At 43.8% G+C, this 24,180-nt stretch overlaps 1 protein-coding gene across 1 annotated transcript; it reads left to right on the top strand.

Annotated features, from left to right (window-relative positions):
- The first annotated feature begins 6,074 nt into the window (after positions 1-6,074).
- Positions 6,075-13,568, top strand: LOC124280319 (C-type lectin lectoxin-Lio3-like). The gene is made up of 3 exons (XM_046716217.1): positions 6,075-6,381; positions 11,829-12,005; positions 13,115-13,568. Exons 1-3 carry the CDS (start codon positions 6,150-6,152, stop codon positions 13,369-13,371), a joined length of 666 nt encoding a protein of 221 aa, XP_046572173.1. The 5' UTR covers positions 6,075-6,149; the 3' UTR covers positions 13,372-13,568.
- The last annotated feature ends 10,612 nt before the right edge of the window (positions 13,569-24,180 follow it).

Below are 24,180 nucleotides of genomic sequence, written 5' to 3' on the forward strand. Positions count from 1 at the left end.
CATCCCCACCTACTACATATTTAGACGTCACTCATCCCCACCACAACATATTTAAACGTCACTAATCCTCACCTACTACATATTCAGACGTCACTCATCCCCACCTACTACATATTTAGACGTCACTAATCCCCACCTACTACATATTTAGTCGTCTCTTATCCCCACCACTACATATTTAGTCGTCTCTTATCAGCACCACTACATATTTAGACGTCACTCATCCCACGCTACTACATATTTAGTCGTCTCTTATCCCCACCTACTACATATTTAGACGTCTCTTATCAGCACCACTACATATTTAGACGTCACTCAACCCACACTACTGCACACTGAGACGTCACTCATCCCCACCTTCTGCATATTTAGGCGTCTCTTATCCCCACCACTACATATTTAGACATCACAAACCCTCTCCTACTACATATTGTTACGTCACTCATCCCCACCTACTACATATTAAGACGTCACTGATCCTCACCTACTACATTTTTAGACGTCACTCATCCCCACCTACTACATATTTAGACGTCTCTTATCCTCACTTACTACATATTTAGAAGTCACTTACCCCCACCTTCTACATATTTTAGGCGTCTCTTATCCCCACCACTACATATTTAGACGTCCCTTATCCTCACCTACTACATATTTAGACGTCACTCATCCCCACCTACTACATATTTAGTCGTCTCTTATCCCCACCACAACATATTTAAACGTCACTAATCCTCACCTACTACATATTTAGACGTCACTCATCCCCACCTACTACATATTTAGACGTCACTTATCCCCACCTACTACATATTTAGTCGTCTCTTATCCCCACCACTACATATTTAGTCGTCTCTTATCAGCACCACTACATATTTAGACGTCACTCATCCCACGCTACTACATATTTAGTCGTCTCCCATCCCCACCTACTACATATTTAGTCGTCTCTTATCAGCACCACTACATATTTAGACGTCACTCATCCCACGCTACTACATATTTAGACGTCACTCATCCCCACCTACTACATATTTAGACGTCTCTCATCCCCACCTACTACATATTTAGACGTCACTCATCCCCACCTTCTACATATTTAGACGTCTCTCATCCTCACCTACTACATATTTAGACGTCATCCCCATCACTACATATTTAGACGTCACTTATCCCCACCTACCACATATTTAGACGTCTCTCATCCCCACCTACTACACATTTAAACGTCACTCATCCTCACCTACTACTTATTTAGACGTCACTAATCCCCACCTACCACATATTTAGACGTCTCTCATCCCCACCACTACATATTTAGACGTCACTTATCCCCACCTACCACATATTTAGACGTCTCTCATCCCCACCTACTACACATTTAAACGTCACTCATCCTCACCTACTACATATTTAGACGTCACTAATCCCCACCTACCACATATTTAGACGTCTCTCATCCCCACCACTACATATTTAGACGTCACTTATCCCCACCTACCACATATTTAGACGTCTCTCATCCTCACCAACTACATCTTTAGACGTCACTCATCCCCACCCACCACATATTTAGACGTCACTCATCCCCACCTACCACATATTTAGACGTCTCTCATCCCCACCTACCACATATTTAGACGTCACTCATCCCCACCTACCACATATTTAGACGTCACTCATCCCCACCTACCACATATTTAGTCGTCACCTTTCCCCACCACTACATATTTAGTCGTCACTAATCCCCACCTACTACATATCTAGTCGTCTCTTATCCCCACCACTACATATTTAGACGTCACTCATCCCCACTTACCACATATTTAGACGTCTCTCATCCTCACCTACTACATATTTAGACGTCACTCATCCCACCCACCACATATTTAGACGTCACTCATCCCACCACTACATATTTAGACGTCTCTCATCCCACCACTACATATTTAGACGTCTCTCATCCCCACCACTACACATTTAGACGTCTCTCATCCCCACCACTACATATTTAGACGTCTCTCATCCCCACCACTACATATTTAGACGTCACTCATCCCCACCACTACATATTTAGACGTCTCTCATCCCCACCACTACATATTTAGACGTCACTCATCCCCACTACTACATATTTAGACGTCTCTCATCCCCACCTACTACATATTTAGACGTCACTCATCCCCACCCACCACATATTTAGACGTCACTCATCCCCACCTACTACATATTTAGACGTCACTCATCCCCACCTACTACATATTTAGACGTCACTCATCCCCACCTACTACATATTTAGTCGTATCTTATCAGCACCACTACATATTTAGACGTCACTCATCCCACGCTACTACATATTTAGACGTCACTCATCCCCAATACCACATATTTAGACGTCTCTCATCCCCACCTACTACACATTTAGACGTCACTCATCCCCACCACTACATATTTAGACGTCTCTTATCCCCACCACTACACATTTAGACGTCTCTCATCCCCACCACTACATATTTAGACGTCACTTATCCCCACCACTACATATTTAGACGTCTCTCATCCCCACCAACTACATATTTAGACGTCTCTCATCCCCACCCACTACATATTTAGACGTCACTCATCCCCACCTACTACATATTTAGACGTCTCTCATCCCCACCTACCACATATTTAGACGTCACTCATCCCCACCTACTACATATTTAGACGTCCCTCATCCCCACCACTACATATTTAGACGTCCCTCATCCCCACCACTACATATTTAGACGTCTCTCATCCCCACCTACTACATATTTAGACGTCTCTTATCCCCACCACTACATATTTAGACGTCACTCATCCCCACTTACCACATATTTAGACGTCTCTCATCCTCACCTACTACATATTTAGACGTCACTCATCCCCACCCACCACATATTTAGACGTCACTCATCCCCACCTACTACATATTTAGACGTCTCTCATCCCCACCACTACATATTTAGACGTCACTCATCCCCACCTACTACATATTTAGTCGTCTCTTATCCCCACCACTACATATTTAGACGTCACTCATCCCACACTACTACATATTTAGACGTCACTCATCCCCAATACTACATATTTAGACGTCTCTCATCCCCACCACTACATATTTAGACGTCACTTATCCCCACCTACCACATATTTAGACGTCTCTCATCCTCACCTACCACATATTTAGACGTCACTCATCCCCACCTACCACATATTTAGACGTCACTCATCCCCACCTACCACATATTTAGACGTCACTCATCCCCACCACTACATATTTAGACGTCTCTCATCCCCACCACTACATATTTAGACGTCTCTCATCCCCACCACTACATATTTAGACGTCTCTCATCCCCACCACTACATATTTAGACGTCACTCATCCCCACCACTACATATTTAGTCGTCTCTCATCCCCACCACTACATATTTAGTCGTCACTAATCCCCACCTACTACATATCTAGTCGTCTCTTATCCCCACCACTACATATTTAGACGTTACTCATCCTCACTTGCTACATATTTAGACGTGACTCATTCCCACCTACCACGTATATAGACGTCTCTCATCCCCACCTACCACATATTTAGACGTCTCTCATCCCCACCTACTACATATTTAGACGTCACTCATCCCCACCCACTACATATTCAGACGTCACTCATTCTCACCTACTACATATTTAGACGTCACTCATCCCCACCAACTACATATTTAGACGTCACTAATCCCCACGCTACTACATATTTAGACGTCTCTCATCCCCACCTACTACATATTTAGACGTCACTCATCCCCACTTACCACATATTTAGACGTCACTCATCCCCACTTACCACATATTTAGACGTCACTCATCCTCACTTACTACATATTTAGACGTCATTCATCCCCACGTTACTACATATTTAGACGTCTCTCATCCCCACCTACTACATATATAGACGTCGCTCATCCCCACCTACTACATATTTAGACGTCACTCATCCCCACTTACTACATATTTAGACGTCTCTCATCCCCATCACTACATATTTAGACGTCACTCATCCCCACTTACCACATATTTAGACGTCACTCATCCTCACTTACTACATATTTAGACGTCATTCATCCCCATGTTACTACATATTTAGTCGTCTCTTATCCCCAGCTACTACATATTTAGACGTCTCTCATCCCCACCTACTACATATATAGACGTCGCTCATCCCCAGCTACTACATATTTAGACGTCTCTCATCCCCACCTACTACATATTTAGACGTCTCTCATCCCCACCTACTACATATTTAGACGTCACTCATCCCCACTTACCACATATTTAGACGTCACTCATCCTCACTTACTACATATTTAGACGTCATTCATCCCCATGTTACTACATATTTAGTCGTCTCTTATCCCCAGCTACTACATATTTAGTCGTCTCTCATCCCCACCACTACATATTTAGGCGTCACTTATCCCCACCTACCACATATTTAGACGTCTCTCATCCCCAAAACTACTTATTTACACGTCGCTCATCCCAAACTACCACATATTTAGACGTCACTGATCCTCAAATACTACATATTTAGACCTCACTCATCCCCACCTACCACATATGTATACGTCTCCCATACTCACTTACTACATATTTAGACGTCACTCATCCCCACCTACTACATATTTATACGTCTCTCATCCCCACGCTACTACATATTTAGACGTCTCTCATCCCCACGTACTACATATTTATACGTCTCTCATCCCCACCTACCACATATTTAGACGTCTCTCATCCCCACCAACTACATATTTAGACGTCACTCATCCCCACGCTACTACATATTTAGACGTCTCTCATCCCCACCTACTACATATTTAGACGTCACTCATCCCCACTTTCCACATATTTAGACGTCTCTCATCCTCACTTACTACATATTTAGACGTCATTCATCCCCACGTTACTACATATTTAGGCGTCTCTTATCCCCACCTACTACATATTGAGACGTCTCTCATCCCCACCTACTACATATATAGACGTCGCTCATCCCCACCTACTACATATTTAGACGTCTCTCATCCTCACCTACCACATATTTAGACGTCACTCATCCCCACCTTCTACATATTTAGTCGTCTCTTATCCCCACCACTACACATTTAGACGTCACTGATCCCCACCTACTACATATTTAGGCGTCTCTCATCCCCACCTACTACATATTTAAACGTCTCTCATCCCCACTTACTACATATTCAGACGTCACTCATCCCCACCTTCTACATATTTAGACGTCACTCATCCCCACCTAGTACATATTTAGTCGTCTTTTATCCCCACCTCTACATATTTAGACGTCACTCATCCCACGCTACTACATATTTAGACGTCAGTCATCCCCACGCTACTACATATTTAGACGTCACTCATCCTCACCTACTACATATTTAGACGTCACTCATCCCCACCCACTACATATTCAGACGTCTCTCATTCTCACCTACTACATATTTAGACGTCTCTCATCCCCACCTACCACATATTTAGACGTCTCTCATCACACCTACTACATATTTAGACGTCTCTTCTCCCCACCTACCACATATTTAGACGTCTCTCATCCCCACCTACTACATATTTAGACGTCTCTCATCCCCACCACTTCACACTTACACGTTTCTCATCCCCACCGTTACATATTTAGAGGCGATAAAGGTGCGATTAGCGTCACACAATCCCTGCAAATACTTCGATGATTGGATTTGGTTAAGAAAACGTCTTGAATAAGTTAGTGACACGGTTTACAATTGTTCATGCGGTAATCTACAGAGCAAGCGATGTTCTGAAGCGTCCGAAAATCAATTATACGAGGACAATTAAAACCAATTAAGCATTACAAACTGTGCGCTGTGACGTAGAAAAGTTCTTTTGATTGTGGCAAATTATTTATGCGTGGGTGAGTCTTTCACTCTTTATGTTTAGTGTGAAACGTGGTCACATGGTACTTTCGTAACAAAGTGGATACGTTGTTTGAATCTTTAAGAATGCTCATACAGATGATGTCTACACCAAATGGATCTGCACATTGCTTTCAGTCGTGAAGAAAGACACTTCGATAATGGGTTTAACGATGGTCGTTGTACTCCAAGGGATGTATCTGGCCTCCCTGCCACCCGGTGTCCCTGTCTCGTCAAGGGTAGACTGTGTGTCAAGATGTTATCATCAAGGGAACTGTTCCTCTGTCTTCTATGATGGTAGCACCAAGAAGTGCCAGCTGTCTGCCGAGGTGTTCCTAGAACGTGACTTGACGAGCACACACACCAACATGCAGTATCTTGAATGGAAAGAAGGTGTGTTAACGACTCTTTTTGAATGTAAATATAAGCGACGAAACCCTTTCTATATATTTATAGTATGAGGCATCTGCCAGAATTCATTATACCTCTGCAACAATTGTGTTACGATGTTTAATCGGTTAGATAAAATAAGTAAAATGTTGGTTATGATAGAAGCTTTGTGAGTTGGTACTTGCTTGGATAAAAAACATCAAAGGGAAGTAATAATATTATCGGGCTGAGCTGTAAATGCATCCAGGGTATCCACACTCATTCTCTGTGAGCGTGCACATTTGTCATCATGGAAATCGGAATTTCTTTTCATCTGAACACAATATATTCGATATGACAGCGACAAGTATTAATTACTTGACCTATGTACAGAATCATAGGATACAATGTCTTATGGTTTGTTAAAAAAGGGCAATTACTTTCAGTGGGGGTATTTTCTAGTGTGTTTTACGTCACACAAAATAATATTATGTTAGATATATGTAAAACTATAGTACAACATGTTTTAATTGTTGCTAAAATCCTTTAACAAACTAAAGTTAATTTCAACACAAATAAATCAAAAGATTAATGAGGTGTTATATAGAATTTGTCCATAAAATTGACAATTGGTGAAACTTCAAACAAGAATTTCCAAATAGATTCTCTAGTTCATCTAAAGTAATATTGAATGCCTTACGAGGGCATTTCTATATTTATACACAACGTATGAGGTATGCGACGTTATGCGGAAATATATCTATTTGTTCCATAGCGGTTATTAAATGTATCACTGTAAGGTAATAAACATCTAATACAGCTGTAACGTAATATACTGTGAAACATAACAGCTGCATTTTTTTCTCACTATCAGAACGCTGCAAATACAAATAAATTAATTACATATCTTTAACAAACCTTTGGCAACAAACGTTGGATTATATACTTAGGCATCTATGTTCGTTTAAAGCCTGCACAATCTAAATGTATTTTACGTTACAGCAACTGTATTTTACGTTACGAATGCCATGGGATGGTATGTATGGTAATTTTAGTATGATTTTCATTACAGAGCATGAATATACATGATACATCTCATTAGAATATCTTGATTACATGCATTGCTAGACGTTTAATAGTTTGACTTGAACACATATACAAGAATCATAAGGTTAAAAGTTCAGTACTTACATACCGATGATTTAACCCGTCAGAGCTTCAGATCATGAGCAGCACGCACATTGACATCAGCATGAAGGACGCAACATGTTTTCATGGCGTCAACAATTTGTTAGTGGCGTATGCAGATTATGTGATGTTAAATAGCTATATAACGTAACTGTAACGTAAAATATCGTAACGTAGAATGCGTAACGTAAAATACATTAGTCATTAATATGAGACGGGGAAACGCAAGTTACTTACAAATGATACAGTGCGAATATAGGAGACGTCGGGAAAAGGACACTTAGGTACTGCATATTCCTTACCAGATGATCATATAGATGTACAAAAGGCTACAGGTTATGTATAGAGGTCTTATAACGTCGTATACGTAAAATAGACCCTGGTATCTAGTAGTTCTTACCGCTGCATATATATTAACACATGTACTCATCTTCTGGTACATTTTGTATCTTACCAACATTGTCTTTTAATAGTTTAACAAATTAATAGTTTAACATTATTACAACAAATGAATTTGATGTTCAGTGTCTTTCATGAACGATTTTTTCGTAAAGTTACTGGGTGTATTTTTTCTCTTTTGATGTTGTTTTCTTTCTTTTGGAGCATAACGTTAAATACAAAAGAATTGGCGATAGTGGAATTTCATTAAAATCTGACCAATACCCTGAAATATTAAGTTAAATGACTACCTCACAAAAAATTCAGCATGATATCTTCCACGTGATGCATGAAAAGATATCACTAGTGTTATTTTTGATGCAACAAATATATACGCCGTCGCTGGCGATATGCAACGTTTAACTATACTGCCCATCAAAAGTTTAGCCTCACTTAAAGCACACACTATCTGTTATGTATATATATATGGTTACATCGAAAATAAATTTCTCAACAAACTTGGGGAAACCAACTGCAAACTTTATGCTGATGAACTGCAGGAGGATCATGCATCACATTGCTAAAAAGCACGTGCAAATATCCTGCATGTGAACAGCTGCGTTTTGGTGTAAAGTTTTGTTAAGAATTTGCCAATTATCACTGATTTTCATCATTTCTTGAACTCATGACAATAATCTTTTCAACGTTACGAATTTGTTTTACAATACATCAGTTCATGTGTAAACAGTACCTTTAAAGAGAATGGAATATTTTGCAAAATGTAGTTTAGTACAGTTGACTGAAGTAAGTGGCTACATTTACACTAGTGAGTCTAAACTTTTGATGGGTAGTATATAATGGGATGTTATACATACCGTAAGAATATATTTTTTATGTATTATGGAAATTGTAATGGTACAGTAACACAGAATACCCACTAACGTATTTGAAGAAGTACAATATATTTGCAATTACAACCATGCGACAACGCAATAGGGTAAATGTGCATGTTGAGTTAGAACGAGTGACCAGTGGAGATTTATCGGAACGTCTATCCTGGAGATTATCGAGGATGTGTGTAGTCAGGCTGCGTGATTTGGATGATTGTGGCATACTTGTCCCTTTGCGTCCAGGTTGATGGTGGTTTTCCCGTGGCTTTAATGGTGCCTTTGGTTCCAGGTTGATGGTGGTTTTCCCGTGGCTTTAATAGTGCCTTTGGTTCCAGGCTGATGGTAGTTTTCCGTGGCTTTAATGGTGCCTTTGGTTCCAGGTTGATGGTGGTTTTCCCGTGGCTTTAATGGTGCCTTTGGTTCCAGGTTGATGGTGGTTTTCCGTGGCTTTAATGGTGCCTTTGGTTCCAGGCTGATGGTGGTTTTCGCGTGGCTTTAATGGTGCCTTTGGTTCCAGGTTGATGGTGGTTTTCCCGTGGCTTTAATGGTGCCTTTGGTTCCAGGTTGATGGTGGTTTTCCCGTGGCTTTAATGGTGCCTTTGGTTGCAGGTTGATGATGGTTTTCCCGTGGCTTTAATGGTGCCTTTTCTTCCAGGCTGATGGTGGTTTTCCCATGGCTTTAATGGTGCCTTTTCTTCCAGGCTGATGGTGGTTTTCCCGTGGCTTTAATGGTGCCTTTTCTTCCAGGCTGATGATGGCTTTCCCATGGCTTTAATGGTGCCTTTTCTTCCAGGCTGATGGTGGTTTTCCCGTGGCTTTAATGGTGCCTTTGATTCCAGGTTGATGGTGGTTTTCCCGTGGCTTTAATGGTGCCTTTTCTTCCAGGTTGATGGTGGTTTTCCCGTGGCTTTAATGGTGCCTTTGATTCCAGGTTGATGGTGGTTTTCCGTGGCTTTAATGGTGCCTTTGGTTTCCAGGTTGATGGTGGTTTTCCCGTGGCTTTAATGGTGCCTTTTCTTCCAGGTTGATGGTGGTTTTCCCGTGGCTTTAATGGTGCCTTTGATTCCAGGTTGATGGTGGTTTTCCGTGGCTTTAATGGTGCCTTTTCTTCCAGGCTGATGGTGGTTTTCCCGTGGCTTTAATGGTGCCTTTGATTCCAGGTTGGTGGTAGTTTTCCCGTGGCTTTAATGGTGCCTTTGATTCCAGGCTGATGGTGGTTTTCCCGTGGCTTTAATGGTGCCTTTTCTTCCAGGCTGATGGTGGTTTTCCCGTGGCTTTAATGGTGCCTTTGGTTCCAGGCTGATGGTGGTTTTCCCGTGGCTTTAATGGTGCCTTTTCTTCCAGGCTGATGGTGGTTTTCCCGTGGCTTTAATGGTGCCTTTTCTTCCAGGCTGATGGTGGTTTTCCCGTGGCTTTAATGGTGCCTTTTCTTCCAGGCTGATGGTGGTTTTCCGTGGCTTTAATGGTGCCTTTTCTTCCAGGCTGATGGTGGTTTTCCCGTGGCTTTAATGGTGCCTTTTCTTCCAGGCTGATGGTGGTTTTCCCGTGGCTTTAATGGTGCCTTTTCTTCCAGGTTGATGATGGTTTTCCCGTGGCTTTAATGGTGCCTTTGGTTCCAGGTTGGTGGTAGTTTTCCCGTGGCCTTAATGGTGCATTTGGTTCCAGGTTGATGGCAGTTTTCCCATGGCTTTAGATGCTTTAAATGTTGGTACTTAGGATATAAAAAAATTGGATGACAAAAGTGTCATCTACCTTGCGGAACTGGCAGAGAGCTTGTGGGTGTATTTTGGAGGTGTTTCCTTCTAGGTGGGGCTCAGGGATCGCAAAGATAAATGATGAAAGTGGATACTAGTATCCCATAGGCAGGCAGTGGATGATGTATGTGGAACTTACAAAGGAGTATCGGTCAGACAATGATATCAGATGTTAGATATTAGATGAGGGACGATGGGTAGAATTGAATATGAAATAAGAAGGTATATTAGAGGTAGTATGTTTTATGTTCGCAATCATTCACTCACATTGAAAGTGAGAATCTCTAAGCAAAAAGTGCTATATGGTTATGGGGACCTTTGTTTCCAAAGCTTAAGATGCCGCTTTTGATTATGCTGAAGTTGAAACTGATTCCCTGTCTTAAAACAAGGCAAATGATATCAAGTTTATGGTAAGACAACATGGCTTACCATACATTGTCTGAATCAGAATAGGCTTACCTAAATGATCAATAAATTGTAAAACCATTGTTTACAAACCAACATAAGCCAGTCTCAGTGTATGTCAATGATGAACATGAAGTGGAAATGAGAGACCCCAACTATAACCAGGTGTAAAATCGAATAATAGAACATCTAACTGCAACATTCTAAAGCTCCTACACTCCTACACTCGTGGCAGAAAGGGTTCACCATCCTGATGAAAGCCAATACAATTCTTTGATGCAAATAATTAGTATAAACATGATTGGCACGTCTTAGGGTGGCTTTCATCTAGTATACTCAGTCAAGAGATTGTGAAGTTACACATCACCTCACTTGATGCGTGATTTCTTTATAACACAGATCTGTTGACCTCGTTTGTTTGTATGTTTACATGACAACCTATTGTCCTTCCTCCGATGACTTTATCTATATTACCATGACAACCTATTGTCCTTCCTCCGATGACTTTATCTATATTACCATAACAACCTATTGTTCTTCCTCAGATGACTTTATTTATATTACCACGACAACCTATTGTTCCCTCCGATGACTTTATTTATATTACCATGACAACCTATTGTCCTTCCTCCGATGACTTTATTTATATTACCATAACAACCTATTGTTCTTCCTCAGATGACTTTATTTATATTACCATAACAACCTATTGTCCTTCCTCCGATGACTTTATTTATATTACCATAACAACCTATTGTTCTTCCTCAGATGACTTTATTTATATTACCATGACAACCTATTGTTCTTCCTCCGATGACTTTATTTATATGACCATGAGAGCATATTTTTCCCTCAGATGACTGCGACAAGGGCTACACGTGGTACCGAAGCCTAGGTCTCTGCTACAAGATCTACACCTCAACAAAATCCTGGTTCCAAGCCAACCATACATGCAATCAAGACGGCGGATATCTCATCAAAGTGGACAGTCTTGGCATCAATGCATTTATGAACAAGATTTCCGATTCTTATTGTAGGTTGCTACTGGGCAATAGAATTACCCTCTTAAAAGTATAATTCTAACCTGATATTTGAAGTTTGTAAAGACCTGTACGGATATGCATGTGTAGTATGTCAACTTACTTGAAACAGAAAGACGTATATTTGAAACATCAATGCAATTACTTTACTATTAACACCTTATTGTGTTTGTTTGTTTGTTGTTTGACGCCACATTCAGCAATATTCTACCTGTATAACTCTTGTCTTTTAAAAACAATACTGTTAAAGGCAAATATTTGTAGTGCGTGTAGATGAACTGAATAAATCAGGGATTTGGTTCTCTACTTCCAAACAAAATTGCTTAGATCCATGCTCATGCTGTTGATGACTGGATTGTCTGGTCCAGACTCGAGTATTTACAGACTGACCCCATATAGCTGGAATATTGATGAGTTTGGCGTCAAACAAACAAACAAAAACAAACAAACAAACAAACAAACAAACAAACAAACAAACAAAACACTCAGCAATGTAACAGCGGTAAATCAAGTACAAGTCAAACTAGGGAGTTGCATCAGACATAATTTTTGTCACTGATGCATCAAATTTTGGACTGTCCTCCACGTGTCTACTATAAAACTTTTTGAAAACACTACTGAGGATTTGAATGTTGTAACCTGGATGGAACAACTTCTGAGCATGAGTCTTTTGATGCTCTTTAAAATCTTGGAAAATAGAGCATAACGAACTCCAAGGGACCACTGAAATTAGTTCGTTATGTCCGTAGTTCGCTATTGACTTTTTTATATGATAATATAAGGTTTATCGGGACTTTTAAAACAGTTCGCTATAGCCGTCAGTTCGTTATATCCGTGTTCGTTATAAAAGTATTCTACTGTGGTTGATTTTACCTCCACAGTATGTATACAATAAAGCCTTGAGTTGTTGATATAGCTGTTTTCATCATTGCACACCTGAAGAGCCGTAGAACTGCGAAAGATCTTGTGCAGATATAAAGGAGATTTGACAAGAAGAAATACCTGGACTCATATTTTATGTATATATATAAAATGTTTAATGTGTCACTCATGGTCACCCCTTGTTAAGTTAATTAAATACTTACTGCGTTTGTGTTCACAGCTGCTTTCGTATGGGTAAATGGTTTGGAAGACAGTGTTACTGGAAAGTGGACATGGTCAGATGGAACTCTCATCAACACAACCTACTGGGACGTGACTCAACCAGATTCAGGCCCTGTTCAACAGTGTATTCTGGTACGTGCGGGTGCGGATAACGTAAATGGATGGCACGATTACTTCTGTCACTATGATAACGCTGTTCCCATGTTCGTGTGTCAGGTTAATCTGAAGGAGGTGATTCAGATTGGTATGTGCTGAAACACACATACTCTATCAAGGATGTATCTCTACTTCATGTTTACGTTCATGTTTGTGTGCCACCTTCCTCTGAAGGAGCAGTCTTATTGTTTCATTTTAATTATTGTGAGCAAACTGTGCGCGAGTGATGTTGTTACCCGTGAAGGTCCGGGTTAGAATATGGATATTCAGTAACCCATGCTTGTCGTAAGAGACGACTGACGGCATCGGGTGGTCAGGCTCGCTGACTTGGTTGACACATGTCATCGGTTCCCAATTGCGCAGATCGATGCTCATGCTCATCACTGAATTGTCTGGTCCAGACTCGATTATTTACAGACCACCGCCATATAGCTGGAATATTGCTGAGTGTAGCGTAAAACTAAACTCACTCACTCACTCGAGTGATGTTGTAATACATATTACAGTATATTCCTGTCTGTGTGTCCCTCAGTCCACTAGATACGCAACAAGGTGATAAAAATTGAAAAGATGAAATACGTATCTTCTGAAAAAAATATTATCGATTCTGTCAAGAAAACGTATTTGAGAAAAGTTAATTATGCCTCGTGGATACTCAAATAAAAACTACTACGTTTTGCAACCTCAGGAAAACAAGTTATTTTTAGAAAGAGTTTCGACTTTGTACACCGCTACCCCGAACAGTATACTTCATTTTCTGTGGGCGGCAACGTCGTGAACATAGCTTTACATATCCATCTCCAGAGGTTCAGGACAATGTCATATGGAAGTCATCTGCAGTTGAAATTCTTCCGATACAACTCTGATGTAGAGTTTGGGGATATGACATTATGGCAAGACGTAGGCATAAGCATGGACACGAAGTGAGCATTTGAAGAGGAATTTCTTCTTGGTTTGGCAAAACAAGGGATTTGAAACTTCAGATGTCTTAATGATCTGTTCAATAGTCATCAAACAACCAAAATCCTTCTTTTACCCGGATGAACTAGAAATTAAGGAGAGATGTGAAACACCTAAGGTTTCTTACACTGAACTACAGTTATAACGAAGTATACAGAACAAGATTTCGACTTGAATAGACAAAAACTCCAAAGAAAACAGTTCGTTATATCCGTCAGTTTGTTATAATCGTGTTCGTTGTAATGGAGTTCATTGTTGTTCCGGACCTACTTTCCACGACTTCAACCTTCCACGAGTGAACTCTCAAAATTCCAACAGCTCCACTACGAATTTCGAAGTACAATCGGGCAATTATTTTGTCAGCTTCCCTTAAAGCAACTTGCTGACAATTACCTAGACCGTCGGCACTCCTTAATCCAAGAAATGAACCTCTTTCCTTGTATTGGTACCAAGGCTATGACTTTTTGTCAGCTCCATCTTGGAATCGATAGGTTGCAGAATAGCCCACTGTACATTTTCGGTTACTTCATTTCAGCAACTGTGTGTAACTAATGATGCCCAACGCATCCTGTGTTTTCCAGTATATTGCACTTATTCTCTTGTGTTTGAATAAAACAAAATTTAACATTTTTTCTTGAGTGTTATTCGCCGATTCATCCAGCTAGAGCATCTGACTTGTCATTTCACTTGTTGAACCTATTAAGTTACTTTGAAGACATTGTTCAGAAACTATTCCAAGGTCATTGTAGTTATACTGAGTGTTACACATGGCTTCTATTGTATTATAAAATGGCCCAGCAATTCTGTGATCAACATCATGAGCATCGATCTACAAACATGATCGCCTCTTACGACAAGCATGGGTTGCTGAAGACCAACTGTGACTCAGTTCTTCCCTGGTGACGCTATACAGAATCTGAGCGAAAATGAAAATTTTCAGTTGGGCTTCAAACCAGTACCACTCGATTGTTTACCTCCTCAGCGTTCAGGGCCATGTTTGAATATAAATTGACTACATATCTGTCGATGTCCATCCAAACGTCCAAATTGTATAGGTATTGCAGGGGGTGAGTGAGTATGGTTTTACACCGCTTTTACAATATTCCAGCAATATCACAGTATCACGGACACCAGAAACGGGCTTCACACATCGTACCCGTTTGGTGAATCGAACTTAGGGCTTAGGCGTGGCGAGCGAACGCTTTAACCACTAGGCTACCCCTGCACCCAATAGTTATTGCTAGCGTAGTTGCCTTTGCTGCCTTATGCAAACAGCTGTCTCCTTACGTGTGGTAACGACCCCTTCATATTTACCATTGATCTGCCCAGGAAGATCCGGGTTGATCTTCAGCAAGGCATACATGTCATAAGAGGCTTACTAATTAAGGGATCGGGTGGTCAGGCTTGCTGACTTGGTTGACACATGTCATAGTATCCCAATTGCGTAGATCGATACTCATGACTGCCGCCATACGGCTGGAATATTGTTGAGTGCGGCGTTAAACAACAACCCAACAGTTAAATAATGAATTAACATTATCTCGCAGTGACGGACGCCAAGTACTTGCTATGGCTTTTTGGGATTCTTTAAAAGATCGTCAATACATATTATCGTCATTTTGATATGATAACGAACATTCATTGTGTTGCCCAATTTAATTTTTTAATACGAATAGGGCCATGTACGGTGAAAAATTCAATGACACGTGTTAACATAACGGCTCTCGTTTCCAACTGAGTGTTTTCTCTAAGGATCTTGCGGGCATGGTTTCGAGTTTTTACGGGCGCTTTCCGACATTTTAAGATAATATTATAAGGAGCTGCGAGTTTCAAAACAATATGTTAAAAAAACAACCTAATAAACTTTAATTTTAAACACCGTGCTTCGATTATTTCACTGTACAGTTGAAATTAAACTTTATCTTTCTTTATACTTTATTAATGCGTATTCATTTTAAATTTCACCAGGTTAATGGCAGCAAGAAATGGAAGATATCCGGTACACGAAATCATGTTTGCATTCTCCTCGAATTCTTCAGTTTCAGATTATTTGTGTGTGTCTATTTTGGGACTTTTAACAGTTGAAATAAAATATTATTTTAAGTGCCTTTTCATGAAAATAATATCCTGTTTGCGATTGTTAAAGAGAAATATACATTTATTATTGTTTGGTGAACGACTGCTAATAATTACGTTAATATATATTTTAGCAAATGATCATCATTATGATATCTTACAAGCAGAAACTTTCGAGTCCTTTAGTAATGGAATCTTTGAAAGGCATTCAGAATTGATTCACACAAAGGCAACTTGTTTATTTATTTAGCAAAATACAGAAGCTGACAGCCATAAATTCTTGCCTTTGTGCTTTTTGTCGGGTAGTTATGATACATAGAATAAATTGACTTCCGAAGATATAACTGTTAAAGATAACACATCTTCTACCTCCATGTCACATGTATCTCACCCCCACCCTACACAGTCACATGTTTCCCACCCCGACCCTACACAGTCACATGTTTCCCACCCCCACCCAACACAGTTACATGTCTACCACCCCACCCTACACAGTCACATGTCTCCCACCTCCACCCTACACAGTCACATGTCTCCCACCCCACCCTACACAGTTAGATGTCTCCCACCACCACTCTTCACAATCACATGTTTCCCACCCCCACACTTCACAGTCACATGTCTCCTGCCCCTACCCTAAACAGTCACATGTCTCCCACCCCCACCCTACACAATCACATGTCTCCCACCAACACACTACAAAGTCACATGTCTACCACCCCATCCTACACAGTCACATGTCTCCCACCGCCACCCTACACAGTCACATGTCTCCTACCCCTACCCTACACAGTTACATGTCTCCCAGCCCACCCTGCTCAGTCACATGTCTCCCAGCCCACTCTACACAGTCACATGCCATCCAGCCCCACCCTACACAGTCACATGTTTCCCACCCCCACCCTTCACAGTCACATGTCTCCTACCCCTACAATACACAGCCACATGTCTCCCACCCCACCCTACACAGTCATATGTCTCCCACTCCACCCTACACAGTCACATGTCTCCCATCCCTACCATACACAGTCACATGTCTTCCACTCTCACCCAATACAGTCACATGTCTCCCATCCCAACCCTACACAGACAGGTGTCTACCACTTTCACCCAGCACAGTCACATGTCTCCCACCCCCACACTACACAGTCACATGTCTCTCACCCCCACCCTACACAGTCACATGTCTCCCATCCCCACCCTACACAGACGCATGTCTCCCACTCCCACCCTACACAGTTACATGTCTCCCAGCCCACCCTACACAGTCACATGCCTTCCATCCTCACCCTACACAGTTACATGTCTCCCAGCCCACCCTACACAGTCACATGCTTTCCACTCCCACCCTACACAGTTACATGTCTCCTAGCCCACCCTACACAGTCACATGCCTTCCACCACCACTCTTTCACAATCACATGTTTCCCTGGCCCCACTCTTTCACAGTCACATGTCTTCTGCCCCTACTCCTAAACAGTCACATGTCTCCCACCCCCAATTCTACACAATCACATGTCTCCCACCACCACACTACAAAGTCACATGTCTACCACCCCACCCTACACAGTCACATGTCTCCCACTCCCCACCCATACACAGTCACATGTCTCCTAGCCCACCCTACAGTCACACCACAGTCACATGTTCCAGCCCCACCTCTACATTGTAGTCCATGCCACTCCAGCCCCACCCTACACAGTCACATGTATCCCACTCCCACCCCTACACAGTCACATGTCTCTCCAAGGTGTCTCCCTACCCTACACAGTCACATGTCTCCTCTATTCCTACCATACCCAATACAGTCACACTCTCACATAATAGTGTCTCCCATCCCAACCCTACACAGACAGGTGTCTCCCACTTTCACCCAGCACAGTCACATGTCTCCCACCTCCCCACACTACACAGTCACATGTCTCTCACCCCCACCCTACACAGTCACATGTCTCCCATCCCTAATCTCTACACAGACGCATGTCTCCCACTCCCACCCTCTACACAGTTACATGTCTCCCTAGCCCAGCCCACCCTACACAGTCACATGTCTCCCACCCTCAATTCCTACACAGTTACATGTCTCCCAGCCCACCCTACACAGTCACATGTCTTTCCCACCCTCCCACCCCTACACAGTTACATGTCTCCCAGCCCACCCTACACAGTCACATGCCTTCCACCACCACTCTTTCACAATCACATGTTTCCTGGCCCCACCTTTCACAGTCACATGTCTTTCTGCCCCTACCCCTAAACAGTCACATGTCTCCCACCCCACCTCCTACACAAGTCACATGTCTCCCACCAACACACTACACAGTCACATGTCTACCATCCTAACTCACACACAGTCAACATGTCTCTCCACCTCACCCTACACAGTTACATGTCTCCCAGCCCACCCTACACAGTCACATGTCTCCCAGCCCATCCCTACACAGTCACATGCCATCCAGCTCCCACTCCTACACAGTCACATGTCTCCCAAACCCTACCCTTCACAGTCACATGTCTCCTACTCCCTACCCTACAGCTTCACATGTCTCCCACTCCTCACCCTACACAGTCACATGTCTCCCACTCCTCCCTACACAGTCACATGTCTCCCATCCCTACCATACACAGTCACATGTCTTCCACTCTCACCCAATACAGTCACATGTCTCCCATCCCAACTCCTACACAGACACGTGTCTCCCACTTTCACCCAGCACAGTCACATGTCACACCATACAGTCATGTCTCACCCCCACCCTACACAGTCACATGTCTCCCTAATTCCTCACATTCCTACACAGACAGCCTTCACATGTCTCCCCACTCCCACCCTACACAGTTACATGTCTCCCAGCCCACCCTACACAGTCACATGCCTTCCACCCTCACCCTACACAGTTACATGTCTCCCAGCCCATCCTACACAGTCACATGCCTTCCACCCTCACCCTACACAGTTACATGTCTCCTAGCCCACCCTACACAGTCACATGCCTTCCAACCCCACCCTACACAGTTACATGCCTTCCACCCCCACCATACACAGTCACATGTCTTCTACTCTCACCCAATACAGTCACATGTCTCCCATCCCAACCCAACACAGACACGTGTCTACCACTTTCACCCTACACAGTCACATGTCTCCCACCTCCACCCTACACAGTCACATGTCTCCCACCCCACCCTACACAGTTAGATGTCTCCCACCACCACTCTTCACAATCACATGTTTCCCACCCCCACACTTCACAGTCACATGTCTCCTGCCCCTACCCTAAACAGTCACATGTTCTCCCCACTCCCACCCAACACAATCACATGTTCTCCCACCACACACACTAAAGTCACATGTCTACCAATCCCATCCCACACAGTCACATGTCTCCCATCACAATCTCTTACACTACAGTCACATGTCTCCCACCCCCACCTCTACACAGTTACATGTCTTCCCAGCCCACCCTGCTCAGTCACATGTCTCCCAGCCCACTTCTACACAGTCACATGCCATCCAGCCCCATCCCTACAGTCACATGTTTCCCCCCACCCCTCCACACAGTCACATGTCTCTACTCCCTACAATACATTGGTGCCACATGTCTCCCACCCCCACCTCTACACAGTCATATGTTCCCACTCCACTCCTACACAGTCACATGTCTCCCATCCCTACTATACACAGTCACATGTCTCTACTACTCACCCAATACAGTCACATGTCTCCCATCCCAACCTCCTACACAGACACGTGTCTCCCACTTTCACCTAGCACAGTCACATGTCTCCCACCCCACACACTACACACAGTCACATGTCTCCCACCCCAATTCTACACAGTCACATTGTCTCTCCCATCCCCACCCCTACACACAGACGCATGTCTCCCACTCTCACCTCTACACAGTTACATGTCTCCCAGCCCACCTCTACATGCCAGTCACATGTCTTTCCATCCCCCACCCACCCTACACACAGTTACATTGCCCCTAGCTCCACCTCTACACAGTCACATGCTCTTTCCATAGTCACACTTAATTTGACCATACCACTCTTTCACAATCACATGCTTTCCATCGTTCCCACCCAATTTCTACACAGTCACATGTCTTCTGTTTCTACCTCACCCTAAAACAGTCACATGTCTCCCCACCACCACACACACAAAGTCACATGTCTACTTCACTCCCAATTCTACACAGTCAAATGTCTCCCACCTCACCCTACACAAGTCACATGTTCTCCCAGCCAACCCTACACAGTCACATGTCTCCCCAGCCTCACCTACTACACAGTCATTCTACACATCACAATCTCCAGCTCCTACACCTACTCTCAGTCACATGTCTCCCACCCCACTCCACCCTCAATTTCTACACAGTCACATGTCTCCTCAATGTCCCTACCCTACACAGCCACATGTCTCCTCCAATTTCACTCCTACACAGTCACATGTCTCCCACTTCAATCCCTACACAGTCACATGTCTCCTATCCCTACCATACACAGTCACATGTCTTCCACTCTCACCCAATACAGTCACATGTCTCCCATCCCAACCCTACACAGACACGTGTCTCCCACTTTCACCCAGCACAGTCACATGTCTCCCACCCCCACACTACACAGTCACATGTCTCTCACCCCCACCCTACACAGTCACATGTCTCCCACTCCCCACCCTACACAGACACATGTCTCCCACCTCTAATTCCTTTACACAGTTACATGTCTCCCAGCCCATCTCTACACAGTCACATGCCTTCCACCTCAACCCTACACAGTTACATGTCTCCTAGCCTCCCATCCCTTACACAGTCACATGCCTTTCCACTCCTCACTCCTACATAGTCACATGTTCCTCAGCTCCACCCTACACAGTCACATGTCCTCTCCAACCCCACCCTACATACATGTCTCCCATCTCTAACCCAACACAGACACCCCACTTCCCTACACAGTCACATGTCTCCCACTCCTACACTACATCATGTCACATGTCTCCTAGCCCTAACCCTACACAGTCACATGCCTTCCACCCCCACTCTCTACACAGTCACATGTCTCCCACACTCCACCCTACACAGTCACATGCCTTCCACCTCACCCCTACACAGTTACATGTCTCCCAGCTCAATCTTAAGCACCTTCCTACACACAGTCACATGTCTCCCCAGCTCCACCCTACACAGTCACATGTTCTCCAATTCTAATTCATACCATGCCTACACAGTCACATGTCTTACCTAACTCTCCCACCTCTCTCACAGTCACATGTCTCCTATCCTTAACTTTCCCTACCCTTAATAGTCACATGTTCCTAATGTCTACTCCCAGCATACACATGTCTCCTTTAATTTCACATGTCATAGTTCCTATCTGCATAGTAGTCTCCCCACTTACATTAGTCACATGTCATCTTACCCCACCACTGTCTCAGCCTACATAGTTTCCCATACCCCACTCTTTCACAGTCACATGTCTCCCTACTCTTTACAATACACAGCCACATGTTCCCATGTCTGCTAATCTCATACAGTCAGCATGTCTCCCACTCCACCCCTACATTAGCCAGTCACATGTTCTCCTATCCTCCAATTACCTATCACACAGTCACATGTCTTCTATCCCCTCAATTCCCTACATATTAGTCATGTCTTCCACTCCCCACGTCTACACATCACATGTCTCTCCACTTCTCACCCAATACAGTCACATGTCTCCCATCCTAACTCCTACACAGTCACATGTCTCCTCACTTTCAACTCCTACACACAGTCACATGTCTCCCACCCCACCTCCTACACAGCATGTCTCACACCCCACCCTCTCATGTCTCCCACCCTACACAGTCACATGTCTCATGCCTTCAATTCTAATTCCATCCCCACCTGTTCCCTTACATCGTCACATGCTCTCCCACCCCACCCTACAGTCAGCATGTCTCCCAGCCTCCACAGTCACATGTCTTCCACCCTACACCCTACACAGTCACATGTCTCCCACCTCACCCTACACAGTGCTACATGTCTCCTCAGCCCAACTACACCTACACATGTCCCATGTTTCTAACTCTACACAGTCACATGCCTTCCACACACCTCACATACATGTCTCAACCCCTACACACATTCTTGCACATCACATGTCTCCCCACCCCCAATTCCTACACAGTCATACATGTCTCCCACTCCACCCTACACAGTCACATGTCTCCCATCCCTACCATACACAGTCACATGTCTTCCACTCTCACCCAATACAGTCACATGTCTCCCATCCCACTCCTCTACACAGACATCGTGTCTCTCCCACTTTCACCCAGCACAGTCACATGTCTCCCACCCCCACACTACACAGTCACATGTCTCTCAATTCCCCACCCTACACAGTCACATGTCCCCCATCCCCACTCCTACACAGTCACATGTCTCCCATCCCCTCAATCCACTCTACACACATGTCTCCCAGCCGCATGTCACATGCCTCTCCACTTCCCCACCTACACAGTTACATGTCTTCTACCCCCAGCCCACCTACACAGTCACATGTTGCCTTTCCCACCTCACTCCTACAGTGTTACATGTCTCCCATCCCAAGTTACATCTACACAGCCTACCTCCAACACTTCACGTGCTACCACTTCCCACCCTACACAGTTACATGTCTCCCAGCCCCACCCTACACAGTCACATGCCTCTCCACCACCACTCTTCACAATCACATGTTTCCATGTCCCCTCCCACCTCTTTACAGTCACTTTCCCACCCCCACCCTCCTCACAGTCACATGTCTTCTGCTCTAACTCCTAAACAGTCACATGTCTCCCAATCCCACCACCACACTACAAAGTCACATGTCTACCCCAGCCCACCCTACACAGTCAAATGTCTCCCACCTCACTCCTACACAGTTACATGTCTCCCAGCCAACCCTACAGTCACATGTCTCCCAGCCCACCCTACACAGTCACATGCTCTTTACCAGCCACATCTACATACACAGTCACATGTCTCCCACTCCCCACCCTGTCTTCTACACAGTCACATGTCTCCCATACCCCCAATCTCTACACAGTCACATGTCTCCAATTTCTACACTCCCACCCTACTCAGTTATCTTACACATCATATGTCTCCCAGCCCACTCCTCCCTACACAGTCACATGCCTCTCCACCATATCCCCACCTAATACTACATACACATGTCTCCTGTCCTCCTTTACAGTCACATAAGCTTCCCATCCCTACCAGTCACAGTCACATGTTCTTCTATCCTCACCCTACACAGTCACATGTCTCCCTAGCCTGTCTCTACACAGTCACATGCCTTCCAACCCCACCCTACACAGTCAGCATGTTCTTCCCACCCACACTACACACAGTCACATGTCTTCCACCTAACCCTACACAGTCACATGTCTCCCACCCCAACCCTACACAGTCACATGTCTTCCACCCCCACCCTACACAGTTACATGTCTCCCAGCCCACCCTACACAGTCACATGCCTCCACCCCTCACCCTACACAGTTACATGTCTCCCAGCCTCACCCTACACAGCTATATGTCTCCCAGCCCACCCTACACAGTCACATGCCTTCCACCCTGACCCACACAGGTACATGTCTCCAACCCCACCCTACACAGTTACATGTCTTCCACCCCCACACCCTGGCCACAGTTACATGTCTCCCAGCCCACCCTACACAGTCACATGCCTTCCCACTCTCAATTCTATACAGTTGTTACATGTCTCCCCAGCCCCCTTCACAGTTACATGCTCTTCAACTCCTCACCCTACAGCAGCATGTCTCCCAGCCCACCTTTACACAGGAGTACATGTAACTGAACGAAGGCGGCTACTGAAGGG

This window comes from Haliotis rubra, unplaced genomic scaffold (assembly GCF_003918875.1).
Source record: "Haliotis rubra isolate DU_JTF1 unplaced genomic scaffold, ASM391887v1 Scf265, whole genome shotgun sequence".
NCBI lineage: Eukaryota > Metazoa > Mollusca > Gastropoda > Lepetellida > Haliotidae > Haliotis > Haliotis rubra.